Source organism: Amphiura filiformis, chromosome 15, assembly GCF_039555335.1.
Source record: "Amphiura filiformis chromosome 15, Afil_fr2py, whole genome shotgun sequence".
Classification (NCBI taxonomy): Eukaryota; Metazoa; Echinodermata; class Ophiuroidea; order Amphilepidida; family Amphiuridae; genus Amphiura; species Amphiura filiformis.
Window position 1 is genome coordinate 30,328,778 of NC_092642.1, and position 18,762 is coordinate 30,347,539.

General features: G+C 35.3%; 2 protein-coding genes across 2 annotated transcripts in view; both read right to left on the reverse strand.

The window, feature by feature from the left end:
- The window catches only part of LOC140171502 (stimulated by retinoic acid gene 6 protein-like), an 84,597-nt gene extending 78,960 nt beyond the window's left edge, over window positions 1-5,637 (reverse strand). Inside the window, exon 1 of the mRNA XM_072194772.1 lies at window positions 5,525-5,637. Coding sequence (XP_072050873.1) covers window positions 5,525-5,625 — 101 coding nt within the window. The 5' untranslated portion in view covers window positions 5,626-5,637. The remainder of the gene's footprint in view (window positions 1-5,524) is intronic.
- Window positions 5,638-6,547: 910 nt separating this feature from the next.
- On the reverse strand, window positions 6,548-15,879 carry LOC140170859 (stimulated by retinoic acid gene 6 protein-like). Its single transcript, XM_072194070.1, has 9 exons — window positions 15,771-15,879; window positions 14,467-14,558; window positions 13,592-13,650; window positions 11,917-11,978; window positions 10,759-10,909; window positions 9,345-9,420; window positions 7,366-7,441; window positions 7,123-7,175; window positions 6,548-6,620 (listed from the first exon to the last, which is right to left on the reverse strand). Exons 1-9 carry the CDS (start codon window positions 15,783-15,785, stop codon window positions 6,548-6,550), a joined length of 657 nt encoding a protein of 218 aa, XP_072050171.1. The 5' UTR covers window positions 15,786-15,879.
- Between the last annotated feature and the right edge of the window lie 2,883 nt (window positions 15,880-18,762).

Below are 18,762 nucleotides of genomic sequence, written 5' to 3' on the forward strand. Positions count from 1 at the left end.
ATGTAACCCATAGTACAAATATGTGCAATAATTATCTTTCCTAATCCTAGAATATCCTTTACTTTTTCTCATGCATTATTTCTATTTTGTATATACACCTGGCACTTTCGAATAGCTTCAGATAATAACGCATGGCACAATAAAAATGTGACAGGAACAGTTACGTTTTATTTTCATTAGTACCATATAACAGTTGAATAAAATATATTCATTGATGATTTGAATAGTTTTCGCCATTTTTGCCAAATGTTTCAATGATCAAAATTAATTACATTTATTTCGGTATAGTGCTGTACTATTTTGGACAATAGACAAGTCATTTTTTTAACAGAATCATAGAGTGAGTCATTTGAAAAAGAAATTTATGCAACAATGATATTTTACATCATTATTTTTGCTCAAAAATTCTTGTATACGTACATGTTCAAATTCCAAAACGAATTGCACGTATAATGGACATGATGGAGATGCTACGAAATGAGCTGGTTTTGAACTAATTTTATCTTGATAGTTGTTATGCATGATGGATATGGGTTTCGTAAGTGCTTTGATTCTCCGTTGGTTTCTTTAACTCCATGTAAGTAGAGTCGACGTTGTTACCTTCTGTTCCTGCTACTGGTCTTACGTATGGCATGTACGCACTCTCAGTTGGCTGAGGTGGAGGAACTTCATATACTGTGCTGTTTGCATCATTCGTATCGTACCTTTGTAAGCTAGTGTTTGGAATTTTTAATCTGCACATAACAAAGCATACTATGACTATGATTAACACTAAAACAAGAAACCCACCAACAGCTCCAGCGATTATAATAGTCAATGAGTTTGACTCTGGTAAATCACTAGTAACATTCGGAATCCGTTTTGAAATTAGATCTGTTGCTGATGTCGTCGGAGTACTAAACTTTATTATCTGCTTTTCAGTTTGATCTGTTGCTGACGTCGCTGGCTTCATCGAACTAGATGGACCAATGACTGTAAGGGTTACAAATCTGCTTACAATTTGCAGTGGTCCTAGCCGTGGATCATCTGTTGTGTCGCCTTCAACCTCTTGGTAACCACAGCTAAACAGAAAGTTACTATCGCTTATTGTCAAATCGGTAATAAGCAAGTGATAAGACACGAGGTTGGGATCCATATCATCTGTAACGTCAGACACAATATAAAGTCCATGTTCATTTGAAGAGAACCCCGATGGTATTGGAATATTGCGATTTCTGCCGCTAGCATCGAAAGGGAACTCGGTCATAGTTTGTTTGTCTGTTAGCTGCCACGTTATAATTTCTTCCCCCAAACGAATAAAATCAAAAGAACACACAAACTCAACGGTCTCCCCGACGTTAACTTCTTTGTCCTGAAGATCTGTCAAAAGCACAGGCACACCTTCACATACAGTTGAGGAGAATATACCACAAATTGCCAATGCACAGCACAATTTTAAAAGCATAACAAAGTCGTCCATTGTCAGATTTCGTCATTTCACTCATTGCAGCAAGTGTACATGTTCAATTTCAAACATCCAATATAAAGTTCAAGTTGAATAAAGGGGTGTCAAAAGAGATTCTGACCACACTAACGCCAAGCAAGATAAGATAATTTAGAGGTGGCTTGAGCATTTTAAATTGGCAAAAAGTGGTACTACTTGATACATGCACCGACGAGGAATATATACCAAATATTTCAAATAGGTATTCAAGTGGAACTACATTCTCATGGTACACTTAAAGCTTTGTATTATGTCAACATTAACAATACAGGTTGTAGGTTATCCATTATACTTCATTGAATATGGCACTTCCCTGATTATTGGTTATTCTGTTACTTTGTATTAAGGGGGTATAATACACTGATTTTCATCAGTACCCCTCTTCTTTTTTTTTCTTGCAAATTTATGAAATACATAAATATGGTCATCACCTCCTGTCGTAAACTTATGAAATACCTCTACCTACAAAGTACTTTTAAATCATTTTAGTATATCATTTTTGCCCTATATACTTTTTTGTTTACCTGTTACTATGAGATTATAGTAACTCAGTATGTGTGCCTCACTCATAACAAAACATAATTTATTCTATTAAAGTAGTACTTGAATAGAATAAATTATATCCTTTGTTATACCATCTTCAGACTTTGATTAACTAGGCATGCTATATCTCTTCCTCAATGAATTATTGTATAGCAAATTTAATACTATATAGCCTCTATCATGTGTTGTTTGGAAAAGAGATTTCTAAGGTTATAGGTCATCATAGGTCAGGTTAGTAGGACATCTGGTTGAGGTCAAATTAAGGCATCCATTTTGAATACATGTGATATATCAATATTTGGTCTAGTTTGTCTTTTTACTGGATATATAATGCTATGATGGACAGAATAATTTTTCTTGGGAATGGATGTAAATGGTGAGTACAATTTAAGTTGTCTAATTGAAATGGATTGGACAAACCAAAGGTACAATTGGTACCAGAATCACAAAAATGAAGCTTACGAAAAACTACCTAATCTGATGGTATAGGTGAAGAGAAATGTAATGTTTTTCAACATAACTGTAGTTTGGTTGTGGAAACTTTTTACCTATGGCTTAATTAGGTTTCAGTGAAATAATGCCGCTAGTTAAAAATACAAAATATAGCTTAACATTAAAAATAGAAGCATTTTAACCAGTTCGTTTGTTGATAGGTGTGGAGCACGGAAAATCACCAAGTTCATGAAGTAACCAAGAACCACTTATTCCTATTTTACATATCAACATTATTTCTCTAATGCGTTAGCAACATGTATCCAAAATTTTAACGAAATCCGTTGATAGTAAGCTTTCCAAAATTAAGTAAATTGAAAACATCAGTGATGTACCACCTTTTGGCTTCTACCTGTAAAAGCATGTAAGCTACATTGATACCGATGCCACCAATAGAACGAGAAGATTTGCCTCTTCATTTTGCATACTACTTTGTCCAATTTTTTCTTGCAAAAAAAATGCAATGGGTGTAGTACCCCCTTAAAGGTATAATGGAAAAAAATAACAAAATAAGAGATAGCAGTTAGAAATAAATATAACTGTACCTTGTCTTTTGACAAATCACAATTTGTTAACATGAAAAAAACCCTTGCAGTTAAAATGTGTAATTATTCACAATATTATCGAGACGAATTGAGTGACTGTGCTCATGTCAGTTTTGATATCCAACGGGTGTACTTTTGAATTATGAAAGCTATACAAAATAAAAAATCCTTTAAAAGGAATAGGGCGGGCAAATGAAAAATTGTCAAGAGAAATGAAAGAGAATGAGTAAGTCTTCACAATTAAAAACAGTTAATATGACACAACATCGATTTCCAATGGGGGAATAACACAAAACGTATAAACAAAGTTAAAAGAGTTTTTAACTTTATACGTTTGTTATTCCCCCATTGGAGGTTGTGTCATATTTTGCCTGATTTTAATCTTATCTATTGCTTATCCTTTGTTCTCTGCTGGTCAGTTGGAACAGATTTTCCATGTTTTTATATTAACCCTTCACATCATAACAGAAGACGTTTTATGTTAACATTTTATATAAAACATTGTTATAAAACTTTTGTAGATAATAGTTATTTAAAACATTTTCGTAATCATACCTAGAGGTTTTTTTATCATCAGATAGAAAGACTTCTGCTCATCTTCTCTGGTGAGACAACAGGGCTGGGGTATCTTTCCATATCAAAGTTTAAAAATCTGTCATATCAATTTCCTCAATATGTTGTTTTGATACAACTTATGAGGGGAAAAGTTTGATTTTACAATATTTCGATATTATTTTTTAACTTTGTAACTTTATTATGATTAACATAATTGTATTTCAAAGCGTCAAACTATATCATTATTTTGTCCCAACAAAAATAATCCAGGGAATAAAATATTCATTCATATGTTTATTTATTTTATTCAACCTGGGCCATTTCTACTGGTGCACATGCATTCTAATAATTTGTCTATAATACCTTATACAAGCATCAGCAAGCACTATTTGTCACAAGATTTGAAAAGTAAATAGCCTATCACTGAACACAATGCACACACAAGCTGTAAGTACATGCCGAAGCTGTCAGTACAGTATAAAATGATATACATGACCTTCACGATGCTATTAATTTAGCCCAAAGATTAGGAAAACTAGCAAAACTGGTGAACTGGCACTGTTCAAATAAAAATTAGTTCTATTACTTAAATAATTATTTTTGTTATTTCTTTTAATACAAACACATTACTGCCTATGACGACTTTATCGTATTACTATTTACTTACATATCAAAATCAAGTAATAATTACAAACCTCGCCGTAAACTATCACCTCTGTGGGTGTTGTTTGGGATATAACCGGCACGAATATTTTCTCAACACTGCGGCATGTGAAAAAGTAGGTCAATAGTCAGAGAATATAGGGCGGGTGCGGCACGCCGCACCCGCCCAAAGATATGTGATAAAGATCTCAAGTGGATTTGTTCGGATCGATAATACTCATAATACTACACGTTGATTTTGTAAAATGTCGGATCTATTCATCTGTATGAAAACTCCAAGATCAGACAAGAATTGCTGAACTTGTACACAATTACCATGCTAGGAAAACGTTGAATTCAAAGTATTGAAATGCATGAGGTGCCGCGCTAAAACAGATTATATAAGGCAGATAATGCTGGTATGTTCAGGTAGAGGTTGACTTATTTGGTATTACGTTCGTCTTAAAGGAAGTCTCCGGCAATCACAACATTATGCCTTATATGTTTGGAAAATTATTATCAAGCACGAATCCCATGGGTTTATTTTAAACAAACTCATATTTACCATAAAAACGAATGAAAATAGTCGTTTCGCATCAAATTTCCCGGTGACGAAACTGTCTGGGGCAATGACGTCTCAGTAATACAATGAAGACTGGTGAATGTTGAGCTCAAAATAACCATGATATCATTGGCCTAAACAATATCGGCGCGCTGATGAGAGACGACTGTTTTTATTCGTTTCTTACGAGTTTGTTTTAAGTAAAAGCATGTGATTCGTGGTTGATAATTATTTTTAATAAGGCATACATTAATGTCGTGATTGCCAAAGACTTCCTTTAGCTTTCGTTTCAAGATTAATCTTGTATTATACATGTACATGTTGTAACTTTAGGGAAGATATAGTTAAATAGCAATGTAAATTAGCATTAGTATATTATTTGTTTGTGTCTTGATCTTCAGAAATATTTTAAATGTCGTTTGCTTTTGCGCTATTTTATTCGCATTCAAATTGGTCATGCATTACGAATCAAAGGATGCAAAATTCACTGGACAATGGGATTTTACATAAAATAACAAAATAAAACTATAAGGGTTCTAAAGGGTTCAACGGCTGTCCTCCAGGGGAAAACTTTTCAGGTTCTCCAAAGAACCATTAAAGGTTCTCCAACGGGTCTCTTAGAACCCCTATTTGTGACCTTTATTTCCCCATGGGACAAACAGTTCTTTTTTTTTCTAAGAGTGTACTATCAAGATAACTTACCAGTAGTCTTCTAAGAATTCCGTGAAGTAGGTGCTTCTTCCTTTTATAAATGGCTGAACTACACAAGACATTATCAGAAACACGAGTGCCCACAATACCATCTGAATTAAGATAAATCCTGCAAAGCAACATATACCAAAATAACGTTATTACCAATGTGACAACATCAAGCAGTAGTATCTTGACTGTATGTACCAAAGTGGTCAGCGACTTTCTGTAAAACCGGAATGAATATATAATTGCGTTATATTAATTATATCAGGGGTGAAAGTCCAATTTTGACAATAGAGACATTGCGATGTTCCAAACGCAGCACGTGGAACGTACGTTTTACATACGTTAATACGGTGTTAAATATTGCTAGTCTCGGTTCCAAACTGGATTGTGCTCATTCGTCACGAAGGAGAACAAGTCAGCTCGTATGAAGACTATAATATTTGATCTAATCTAATCTTGGTCGATAGAGGGCATAGTGGTGGAAAAAAATAACAGTAAGCTGAGTCTCTTGCCTAATTCAAACAGGCCGCTTTTGATTTTGACCTACATGCTGATTAAACTTAATTGCTTTTTTGTGCTTGCCCAAAAACATATATTTTGGTAGATATAAGATCACTGCATCCATACATCATTACATTACTTTCAAAATGAGACTTTTTCGTCCTGAAAATTGGGCGCGTTGCATGGACTTAGACATGAGGTAAAATCAGCATATTTCAACGTAGCATCTGCGTTTTATTCTACGTTGCATGGAATCCAAAATGGGATACCGCAATGTCATTTTTGTACACAAAGTATCACACACATTTCAATGGGCAATCTCTGCGTATGAATATTGCGTTTAAATTTAGTCCATTTTTAACATCGAGTTTGTTATTAATCGTCCTGGCCAGGTTAATTTTAAAAAATCTGATTTTTTTTTGCATATTTGTTTAAGCCTACATGTCCCAACGTCCGCCTAATTGGAATCAGTCAATTTGGTTGTGTTTGTGGGACAATAGGACAATTTTTCCTGGTAATACTTCTTTAACAGCGTGACAATGACCAGAATGGTCCTAAAATGGGCTGAGAATGAAAGAAATTGCGTATATTATCTTGACTACAAAAACAAAACAAAACAAAAACAAAACAAAAACAAAAAACAACAACAAACAAACCCTGAATTCAGCCAAAAGCATGAAAACTTACATCCCTGATAAACCTGTTGCATTTTTACCAGCTGTAATCCCCTATGGAACATGTGGAATGGAAACCGCTTACTTTACATTCTGGTAATTCTGATCGTCATTATATTATCGGTTTATGATTTTGGGACAGAAATGATGACATCAACATTGTACTGAGCATGCTGAAGATCGAGGTCCACATAACATAGTTAAAATGGGATCTTCTTCTTCTTGCGTATAGACCTATACAACATACACCAAAGTGCAGTTATACTTGGCTGCAGAATTGTAGTCTACAGATAATAATAAATCTGCCAGGGATCGCTACTTGAACGCTTCTGCAATGACCCACCGAGTGTAGTAAGAATAGAGACTAAAGGACTCAATTAGGAGTGATTCCTATGAAAGGGAAGGTTAATTATGTGGAAAACGTACGTACCCCAAATACAATAGGCGATTTGATACCCTGAGTATCGAAGGTTGGCAACCTGCAAGAACATAATGTAAATTGTAAGCGTCACTTTATTCATCTTTAACGTAATAAATGGAGTTCTTGATACGTAGTATTAAAAGGAGATATAAATATAACGTACATTTCAATTAATCTTTCGGTTTCATAGAAAGGATGTAAAAAAGCTCTACAGGCAATTATTTTGTCAAAGAGAATTTCAAGTTTACCACAAGAGTAGCGAAAGACAGTTCTTCAGGTGGATAAAATGACCGGTCTCCTTTCCACAGCCTCATTGTATTGTCTCTATAATGGGGAAGCAATACAGAAACATTATTTAACCAATATATTTATCATACTAAAACCGTGTTTAAGGTCGAAGCTTTATTTACAATTCCTTTTCCCAATGGTCCAAGCTCCATTCAACTGTAGCTTTCACCCAGGTTCCTCTTTGAGCAAGAAATTTCCCTTTGCATTGGATGGACGTTGAACTATAAACAACGGATATCGTTTGTCTTGGTCCAACATAGAGAGTTTTTAGCCCGGGAATTTAGCAGCCTGATACCTTTAACTGAACAAATCGATAGAAAGATCCCTTACGAAAATGCAAGCAATGAAAAATGTGTGCGGAAGCATGCAGCACGCGTGCGGCAGTGTGCAGCACACGTGCAGATGTGTGCAGCATGCAAGCAAGGCCTGCTGGTAGCGTGTTCGTGCGTGCGAACCAGCTGTGTGCATGCAGGCACCGCACACAAATATCCACCGCGCACACAATTTGCTTGCAGAACCTGCGTGCAGACTACCAATCTGTACGCAAATTACGTGCAGACTACACTTGTGTGCGGACTGCAGGACTGCATGCAAATTGCACGCATCTTGCATGCAGCACGCATATTGCTGCATGCATGCAGGATTTCCAGATCACAAAGTTAGAATGCTGCACGCATACAGGGTTTCCAGAAGCAGTAAAGGTAAAATGCTGCATGCATGCAGGATTTTCAATGACTAATTCACCTTTACACAACTGACATCAAGTCACAATTTGGCAATGATCTAGAAGTGAAAATATTTAAATGTTTACAATGAATAAATAAGTTAGCCTTAGGACCAAAATTTTCGAAGTATTTAACCTTCAGACCAAGATTTTTGGCAGACCAAGAGGGAGGGGGGGCAAGCAATTTTGGCAGGCCAACAGGGGAGGGGGCAAGCATTTTTGGCAGGTCTAGAGGGAGGGCAAGCAAATTTCGTATTTTGATAGTTGGCATTTCAACTTTGGGCCAATGTTGGAATGCCATTCCTGTTTTGATAGTTTGGCATTGAAACACTGGGCCAATGTTGGAATTCCATTCCTGTTTCGAAAGTTGATATTGCAACATTGGGCCAATGTTGGAATTCCATTCCTGTTTCAATAGTAGGCATTGCATCAATGGCCCAATGTTGGAATGCCATTTCTTTTTCGATAGTTGGCATTGCAACATTGGGCCAATGTTGGTATGCCATTCATGAATCAACAGTTAATTGGCACTGCAAAAATCAAAACAAAATTCAACATTTTTATAGTGAATGTTATCAATATTCACAGTAAATTTGATCAATATTCATAAAATGATGCACTTTGGCCGGTTTATAGTCATCAAAATATTGCTTATATTAACTTAAAACACTTAATCAAATGTGTATACCCCAATAGCTCAAATGGTAAAGCATCAGACTCCCATGCAGAAGGTCCCAGGTTCAAAATCAGGTAGGTTAAGTTAGATAAGTGACTTGTATAAAATTAAGCTAGGCAATTTTGGTTCATTGTGAAATGGATAGCCAGGTTATGTAAGACTAATTGTAAGGACAGTATACACTGTTAACCATTATTTTGATTTTTTTTCATGATTTTGTCTCGCATATATATGGCCAGTACGTGCTGCACGCATGCAGTGCACGCTAATGGATTTGCATGCTGCATGCAAACTGCACACGCTCATGACCTGCACGCATGCAGCAAGCATCTGCACGCTTCCCTGCATGCGTGCCTCGTTCCAAATATACGCATCCGCACACTACCAACTGCACGCGTGCTGCTTGCATGCTGCATGCGTTCAAAAACTGCGTGCCATTTTCGTAAGGGATTCTAATGGAGTAAAGTAGCATCCATGTATTCCCTTATTTATAGATTTGTATGAGTTTAGTCTGATTGATTAGTAATTGCGGTACTTACCTATAGACAACTATCATATGGATTATGAAGGAAACCATGATTCCCAAGGATACATAACATGTAATCCAAAACGTATCTGCAAATAAGAAAAACGTCCCCTCCAACGTTCAGGTCAAAACACCAAGAAATAACGAAATGAGACATAGTACTGAGTGAAATAGCCATATGAAATCATAGTTTATATTCTGAAGTGGTCCTTCCGACCAACTCTTCCGACCACACAATTAGTCTACGCTGCGCGGCTTTGTTTCGTAAACTTGTTTTACAGAACTGATCAAGGACCAAATCTTTGAACAAGCTCAATTGGAATGTTGATTTCAACATATAATTTCCTTTTTGAACAATCCCGATCATGTAGCCTCTACGAATCATTCTTGGGAATCAATCAGAAGGACTCAAAAGTCATTCGTGAAGACTACCAGGTGGCACACAGAAGCTATTTGGATCCGCAGAAAACGACATGGAACTCTAAACAAGGACGAGGGGGCCTACCCATTTAACAATATCTGTGACCAACTCATCACGCCCTCTAAGGCAGTTGCAGTAGACCATAAAAGGAATCAGTCAGATGCTATGGGTTGCCAGTCTGATGAAACCACTAGTGTAGTGATGAAACGTCACTAAAATGTTAGTGATTAAAGTGCCATTTTTTGGAATTTGTCAAAAAGAACAAAATTAACTGTTGATCAAGTCTTAATTGTATTTTCTCCACCTTTAAATTTGATATCTTTGCAAAGTCATGCATTATATGAAAGACTTTCCCAGCAAACACAAAAACGTTTTAAAAACGTTTTAAATAAGTTATATTTTGGCTTTTGGTTTAGGTAAAAAACGTTTTAATAACATTAAAATGTCGGGTTATATAAAGCTCATGATAATGTTTTAAAACGTTTTGTATGAAAACACACTACAACAATATTTTTAAATGTTGTCAAAAATGTTATTGTAAACTATTTTTGCAAACATTTTTGCCAAATATTTTGTCAATACTTAAATAACATTATGTTAAAATATTTGAACCCAGCAAACACAGAAATGTTCTTAAAATGACATTCTATTTAGAATGTTTTGTATCAAGTTTTCAAGAATGTTTTTGGAATGTTATCAAAACGTTTTATACCCTTTATATAACCCGACATTTAAACGTTTTCTGTAACACATTTTGTTTGCTGAGCAGTAGATTATCAAAAATGTTTTTAAGGTTATGAAACCGTTTTATACTCTTAATATACCCTTTATATAACCGACATTTAAACGTTTTCTGACAACCTTTTATAACCTTTTGCGAATGATGTCGAAAACGTTTTGCGTTTACTGGGTTTATATGAAATATATCCTTGTTTGACGCACTTTCGAATCTGAATACGGTAATGTATTATTCATAAGCTAAATACTTACTAATCTACACACTTACCTTTGCCGGAATTGAGTGCACGGTGTATGATTCCGAACGTTTCGGTATTATTTGTAACCTCAAACCCCTTCTCTAAAGGACCGTCATAGGCAAATACGTGAATCAATGTTGAAAATATATAGTCTATGCCAAACATGTAGGCTAGACTGACCTATGAATATAAAAGAGCATGTAATGAATGACATTTCACGAAAAACCAGCTACGTCCGTCGGCAGAAGCAAGACCCCTGAACCTCAATTATTATATACGATTCGGTACTTATACCATCTGCTGTCAGCCATGACGCCAAAGATTGGTGAGAATATGGAACATTATTTTGCTTATCCTGGCATTGCCAATTTTCTTCGAAGGCGCGATGTAAGATTAGGATAAAAATATACCTCGCAATAACGTTGGGACCCGTTCCCAAGGTGTTCATCAGACATTCCTCACCGATTACCATCACGTGACCAAATCAGCCTCCGCAAAGTCTGATCAGGAAAGTGTAAAACATGATCTCTCCTGTTTCTCTTTCTCTCTCCCCTAACCCCCCTTACACATACTCCCACATCCTCCCTCTCATTCTCATTTTTGGTGCAATAAATAACTTGAATAAAAGTCAACTGGCCTTTATATCGGAAGTCATATAGCTTCAATCGATTACCCCGTATGCGACGCGATATGTTTATGAATTAGATGTGTGCATCACTCGAATGTATATTCTTTTGTAATCTCGGGAGGAAATATTTCGATGGTCTATATTTTTTCACAGGAACATAATCCAAGGATTATTCGAACATCTACACCACGCTTTCAAATATAGATTGACTAGTTCGATTTCTCTGCTCGTAAATATTGCACTGCGTAAATTTAAACACTTCTTTTGTATACATTGATCAGGGTAACTTCAAACCAATTGATTCTGCGGTCACATGATTATATAACAAACTGAAATGAAAACAGAAACTGCTTTCTACAAGTTTTAAGTTTCTAACAAAGAGTACAGACAAAGATATTGGTAATGACGTCAGTCAAGAGCTTAGGCAGGACCAAAATCAAAACCAATCCTAATAATCTTAACTTGATACGACCGATTATCATAGCAACTTAGATTATTGGAATACAATTTTTAAGCGGAAATGAAATCAGTGATGTCTTTTTTAATCACAATATCTTACCTCATATAGAGCAAGGGCACTAACCGCTATCGTCACCACAAAACGTCTGGAATACTTAAAGCCTGAATGAAATGCAAACAATTATTATTAAATGTCATTTATTGCATTTTGTTTTCGTCTAATTGTCCTATTGAAAATAATTCAAAAAATGCCAATGCATGTAATGTTTTATTTCATTTGTATTTTACTCGCTATTTACTGTCTTATAAACACACCAAAAAGTAAGTTACCCACTTAATGAATGACCGGGTTGGTATGCCAAATTTGTTAAAGGTATTGGAAGCAGAATATATTTTTCGAATTATGACACATTATTTGTTGCAATGGTCCAAATATTGATGTCTCAGTATACATTTAAATAAACTAATCTAAGATTTGAAAGTAGCAGTAAAAAACTATTGCCTGGTATTCAGTATTCCATGGAAGGAAATTGTTTTAGATCTCATTGGGTTATTCTTATTGTTTCGTGAATTTAGCATGTTTAGGGAAGGCCAAAACTGCGATAATCAATCAAATTTGGCTGGTGTTGGCAACACCAACCACACTGAAATTTCGAATCTAACGTTACCACTGAAATGACAACTTGTTGGTCATACCTTGTTGGTCAGAAAAACAATTTAAATCTTCATGTTTCAATTTGACATTAAGGTAGTATGAACGGCTACGGTGTCATGCTCAGATTTGGTTGACCACTAATGTAAATAATGACAATTGCTATTGATTATCACATGTTGTAATCCACTCCAAATGCATAAAACGAATAGAAAAATCCAATGAGAGCCGAACAGATTTCCTTTCATGGATAATACATACAAGGCAATAGCATTTTGCTGCAACTTTTTAAATCTTGGGTTTCGTTCATTCAACAGTCTATAATATCGAATTGTTTCGATTAAACAATTCATTGATGTTTGCACTGGGTAGTAGCCATTACTGCCAGTAGACAGGAAGTCTAGAAAGTTGACCTCGACGATGTGGGAGGTCTTCCTGTGCTTTTGAATGGGACAGCAGTAACCTTGACCAATTTTTAGACCAAAATTTTGGATTTTTCAGATTTTTTTTCTAAGTTTTTGAGAGCATAACAAGACTATCCATCGATGGATTTTTATTTCCGTCGGTAAATATTTTTAAAATTAAGTTTTTCATAACATATTAAAAAGGCAGAGACCACTGCTGTATAATAATTAGCTAGATAAGTTTTGAGTAATCTTGATGAAAATTATCAAAAAAGTGCCTATTTTTGTGTGTGTACGGTCCTTCACCTGTCTGTCACTTGGTAGTCTTGTAACATGTCTAATGGCGCTGCCCATGGCCACTCGATGAATTGTTTAATTCGAATTAATCAATTCGATATTATAGACTGTTCAAATGTACAATGCGACATCAGTATTGGGACCATTGCAACAAGTGAGAGGTCATAAAGCGCAGAAATTGCATATGCGATTGCATATCCCAAATTTGGCATACAATAAACCGTTTTGGAATAATGGTTATTCCCTTATTCATTAAGGGGTAGTTACTTTTTGATGCGTTTATATTGTTATACCAAATTTATGTATAGCTACTACCCTTTATGTTCACTACATTTTGTACCTAATTCCATTGATGATTCGCTTATTTCAATTAAAACCTCAACAAAAACAGATCGATCGACAAATTACCAAAAATAACAAACCTGGTTTTGATTGGTAAAACAATGCCCTTACTTTCGATCGAAAGGTTTGCTTTTGATGGCTGTAAGAATAAAATCAAACAATACAAAATTGTCAGTAGTAACCAATGGTCGATTTATAACCACGTTAATAGTTGCCAGTCGTCGTAAGAAATAACCATCGTAAGTTGAAGCCCATTGTTATCGTGTAAATCCCATGGAACTGGAAGAGTAAGGACGATTGGGACTTACGGTGGATTCAAGACTTATACGATGCGTCGTAAGTAACTCTTTACGAAATAGATATCATATAATTCAAAAAATAAAAATATGTATGGATATTTTGGTGTACATGAGCCTTTGCATCAGAAGCTTCATTATGTAAAATTCAAATAATTACTAAATAAATTATAAACTTATTTTATAGCTTCAAATTCTTCCAATCATATAGGATTTCACCTGACAGGCTGGCAACTACAAAGGTGGTCCGGTATTCGCCAGCGAAGTGGTTACGTAACTCCCTGGTAACTGGATCAAGCACCTTTTAGAATTGATAGTACATGCCATAGACTTTGTGTTGCGATCATTTCGATCGTGGTGTAGAACTCAAAAGCGTGATCCAGTTGACATGGTGATAATCGGATTACACGTAACACATCGCTGGCGAATTGATCATAGTCGGAGAATGATCACCTTATGGTCAGATGCAGTCCGATGAGATTTTATACCCTATGGGAAATGTAATAATGTAAAAAAGTTGTAGCTTGGATGAAATTAACCCCCCAAAAAAAAAAAAAAAAAAGAAATTACCGGAATAAAGCAGCTACTGAAGCTAGAGTAACATGTATACAGCTCCAATTTGACCCGTCCCTTCAAAATATAATTTGTGAGATACTTACATTGGTGGAGTTAACAGATATGTCACCCGATCATAGTAGTGCGTTTTCCTGAAATCTCTTGGTGGGGCTATGTGTAGAGTGGCAGACATAGTCTGTACAGATATGAAAAAAACCCACCAAAATACCATAAACATTTTTGAAGTAATAACACACAAGGAGATACAGAGCGCTTAGGCACAGGCAGGTTTTGGCGCGTATCATGTGCGTAACAGTGTGAATATCCAAACAGCACCAGAACGGATTGGAAGTCTGTTATTTTACCCTGCTCTTTTCGGAGAGTTAATTTAAATACTTTATAAGAAGTGGCTTTCTGTACAAAGGACCGACCCTTTTGACGGACAGTGGACCCGCATAATTGCCCAATTCCAATGTACCACGATAAATACCGAATGATTTAAAGTCTATACCTATACTAGTAGTAGCAATTAGCAATTGAATATATGAATACAAAACCCACCCAAGTCCATACGTTGGCTAAATTGAGTTAACCATGGGAAATTGTTGCTATGCATAAGCCTGTCATATGTATGAAAGAACAACTCATATTCATCCTCTGTGTCTATTGAGCATGTGAAAAATAGCATGTATGAAAGAACCACCCAATTCCATTATTTGAGTCTTGTAACATATTGATTGAAATCCAGTATATATAAAAGTCCACTTGTAACACATTCATTGCTAGAGAGTGACTTTTGAAAAAAAGGGTTTAATAAAGGAAATTGTGTGGTTTATATTACATGGCAGAATGCTTATCAACATTATACATACATGTGTGCTTTATTTTGTATTATCTTACTAGTGGTAATCTCATTCTAACATTGTTGTCTTTGTATATGATTCAAAAAACCACCCAAGTCCAAAATTTAAAATGAACCCCACGAAGTCCCTGAAATGCTAATCGTCATACATAATACAGGTTAATCCACTCATTTGCACGTAAAACTTACCATATTGACCAGGTAAATCTAACTGAAGGAATTAAAATGATACACATGTTTTTCTCTCAAAATCACTTCCCATGGACTTGGGTGGGTTTTGTATTCATGTATTCAATAAATTGTGCAACACTCTTTCCATCAAATCATGCTGTACCTTGAAATATATTTGGCTTGGACTTGTGAGCATACAATTATCTTCTCTTTTTGACTTGTCCATTCGCCTCTGTTCCTCCATGATGCACAGCCCAGGCAGAGGTGAGAGCCCCGAGTTTAATTGTAGCTTTTATATGTGTCAACATCTATGGGACATCAATGATACATGTTTTTGAGGGATTTAATTTTGGTTTTCCCGAATCGCCTTCTTACCTTTGCCTTACACATTTTGTAAGTGCAGAGCAGAATACCAACGAAGAACCGTAACAATAAGAACCAGAGACATACGTAGATTGGCAAGATGTAAATTGAACCTGAGGTAGAGATATTCTAAAATAAAGAAACAATTTAAGAATGTTGTTAAACTTGGTTAATATGTACCAATTAAACAGTGTACTTCGGTTATATTTATAAATGCGCTTTTATAAATACGCACGTGACCCATGGGCGCGACATACCAAGACCAGCAAGCGTGACCAAAAAGGGATAGGAATTCTGTAGAAAAAAATCATCAAATTTAAGTACTAATTTAATTGCAAAAGTATTACACATTTTGCAATTCCGAATCTGTAATATGTTATCAAAAACAACATTTTGAAAGTATTTGACGACGGAAATTTTTTTTTACTAATTTTGCTACACAGTAGTCTCATGTTGTTCCGCCTTTGCATTCAAATGTATAGGAAGACCACTCGCTATGTAGAAGTCACTTCGAGACTTACTGTCTGTTAAGCTGTTATAGCAGCGCGGAGGTGATCACGTGCGTATTTATAAAAGCGCATTTATAAATACAACCGAAGTACGCTGTTAAATAATATAACTTTACTTTGGCGTCATAATTTTATTCAGAATAATTATATACTTATAAATGTTAAACAGTTCAGATTGATGCAATGCGGAGCAAATTTACCCCCTGTTCTCCGTTACAAGTGTTAGTTGGACGCCATTACTCTATTCTATAACCATCATGCCCATCATGCATTGTAGGGCCTGGTCAAGTCAGTTTATTTATTAGCCACTTGTATAAATTATATCATAAACATTAATCATTGTTTTGATAGCCGTTTTTAAAGTAATAACTTCAATGCTCTTCTGTATCATTTATCACATATGCATAATCTAAAGGGGTGTCCATATCATGGTGGCAATGTAATCATAATAAACATCTCAAAAAAGTAACCAACCCCCTTAAATAATGGCCATTATTCAAAAAGGGGCTATTGTATTACAAATCTGTAAAATGCGTTGGAAGCAGAATGTATTCCTGCACATTTTGACACATCATTTGATACGATAGCCCAGAAAACAATAAAACATCGGTCAATTTAATGTAGTGAGGTCCACATTTGAAAGTTGCACAACAAAACAAAAACTCTCTGATATCATTACACAGATTTCCTTCCATTACACTGAATGCAAAATCAATAGAATTTACTGCAACTTTCAAATCTTAAGTTACATTGATTTAAATGTACACTGTGACGTCAATTAGTCAATTGCTACAAATGAGGTGTCAAAATGTGCAGAAATTAATTCTGCTTCGAACGCATTTTACAGATTTGTAATACAATCACCCGTTTTTGAATAATAGTCATTATTTAAGGGGGTTAGTTAGTTTTTTTTGAGATGTTTAGATGCATCAGAATACCTACCGGGCTTGAGAATAAGGGACACTCAATCAGTCCATATGTGTAAATAAATGTCCTGTTGGTAAATGGAAAATAAAGAAGAAAGTAAGTTTCATCCAGACCAAAGTGAAAGATAATATTATTCTTAATTACATTTAGTATTTTATCTAATTTCCTTGTACGGCTTAAAGTAATTTAATTGTGTATCGTATTATCTGTAATATAAACACATCCCAAAAAGAAAGTATCCAGTTTGATTTTGGTCCATAAATCAAAGATGGGGTCTTAAATCAAGACCTACCAAAAGTACGGCACAGATGAATTTATTCCGCACAGTTTGATACCTCATTTGTCCAAATCGATGCAGAATTGATGACACAATGACCTTCTTAAATACAATCACCTCAATTTTAAAAGTTGCAGTAATCCCTATTGATGTGGTTTCCTGATTCTCAAGATTCTTCATAAAGGTACACAATAACAGAGACGGTATAAGACTGCTTCATGTGTTTTATTCAATACAGATGCTCTTTTACTTCTTCCTCAATGTTTTACCATTCACTCTTCACAGTTAATATCTGGTATGTCCTCCTGCTGCATCAATGACTGCCAGCCAGACATGCTTTTAGCGAGACGTCTGATGCGCCCTGGCCTTGATCTATCGCTGCCCATATTGAGTAGCAGGACCAAATCAATAGAAATTTACTGCAACTTTTAAAATTGAGGCGATTGCATTCAAAAGATCATTGTGTCATCAATTCTGCATCGATTTAGACAAATGAGGTATCAAAATGTGCGAAATAAATTTATCTGTAACATACTTTTGGTAGGTCTTGATTTAAGACCCCATCTTTGACTTATGGACCAAAATCAAACTGGATACTTTCTTTTTGGGATGCGTTTAGTTAATCTAGTATTGAAATTATCACGGTAATTTTTTCGCATATTCTTGATCACAAAACGGGCTTTTTTTGGTTTTTGTTAGGGTAAATGAGAGGGGGGGGGGGGGTGGGTTGTGTATTGACATTTTGCGGTATATTTTGTTGTTGTTGTTGTTATTTTGAAACTTTTTGTTGTTGTTAGGGCGTTCTTAATACAGGCCATCCGGCCTTCCGAGAACCTCCTCATTCAATGTATGTGTTCAATTGTTGTGCTGTTATATTTTATATTTGAATGAAATAAAAATAAAGATGAATGAATGAATGTATGTTTGATGTGATTATTCATTACTTTTTCTAACAAATCATTGTATAATGTTCAATTCTAGACCTGGATAATACCAAGAGTTATCACACTATTAAAATACACATATATTTTATAGCTATTGTTAACGTAGATTCTAGTTTCTATGTCAAATTATTCATCTTTTTCTGCTTTATTGTGGTAATTTTTATTCAATAAATTGCACATTTGTGTGCAAATTGAGGGCGCTATTCACATACATTTTCATTGAAATCTTTTCAAATATACTAATCTTACAGTGCGAGTGATCAACATAATATAGTTCAATGCAGAGGTACCACGTGAACGTACTAGTGAAGTGCGATATATTCAAAAATTGTTTTAACCTATTGCTA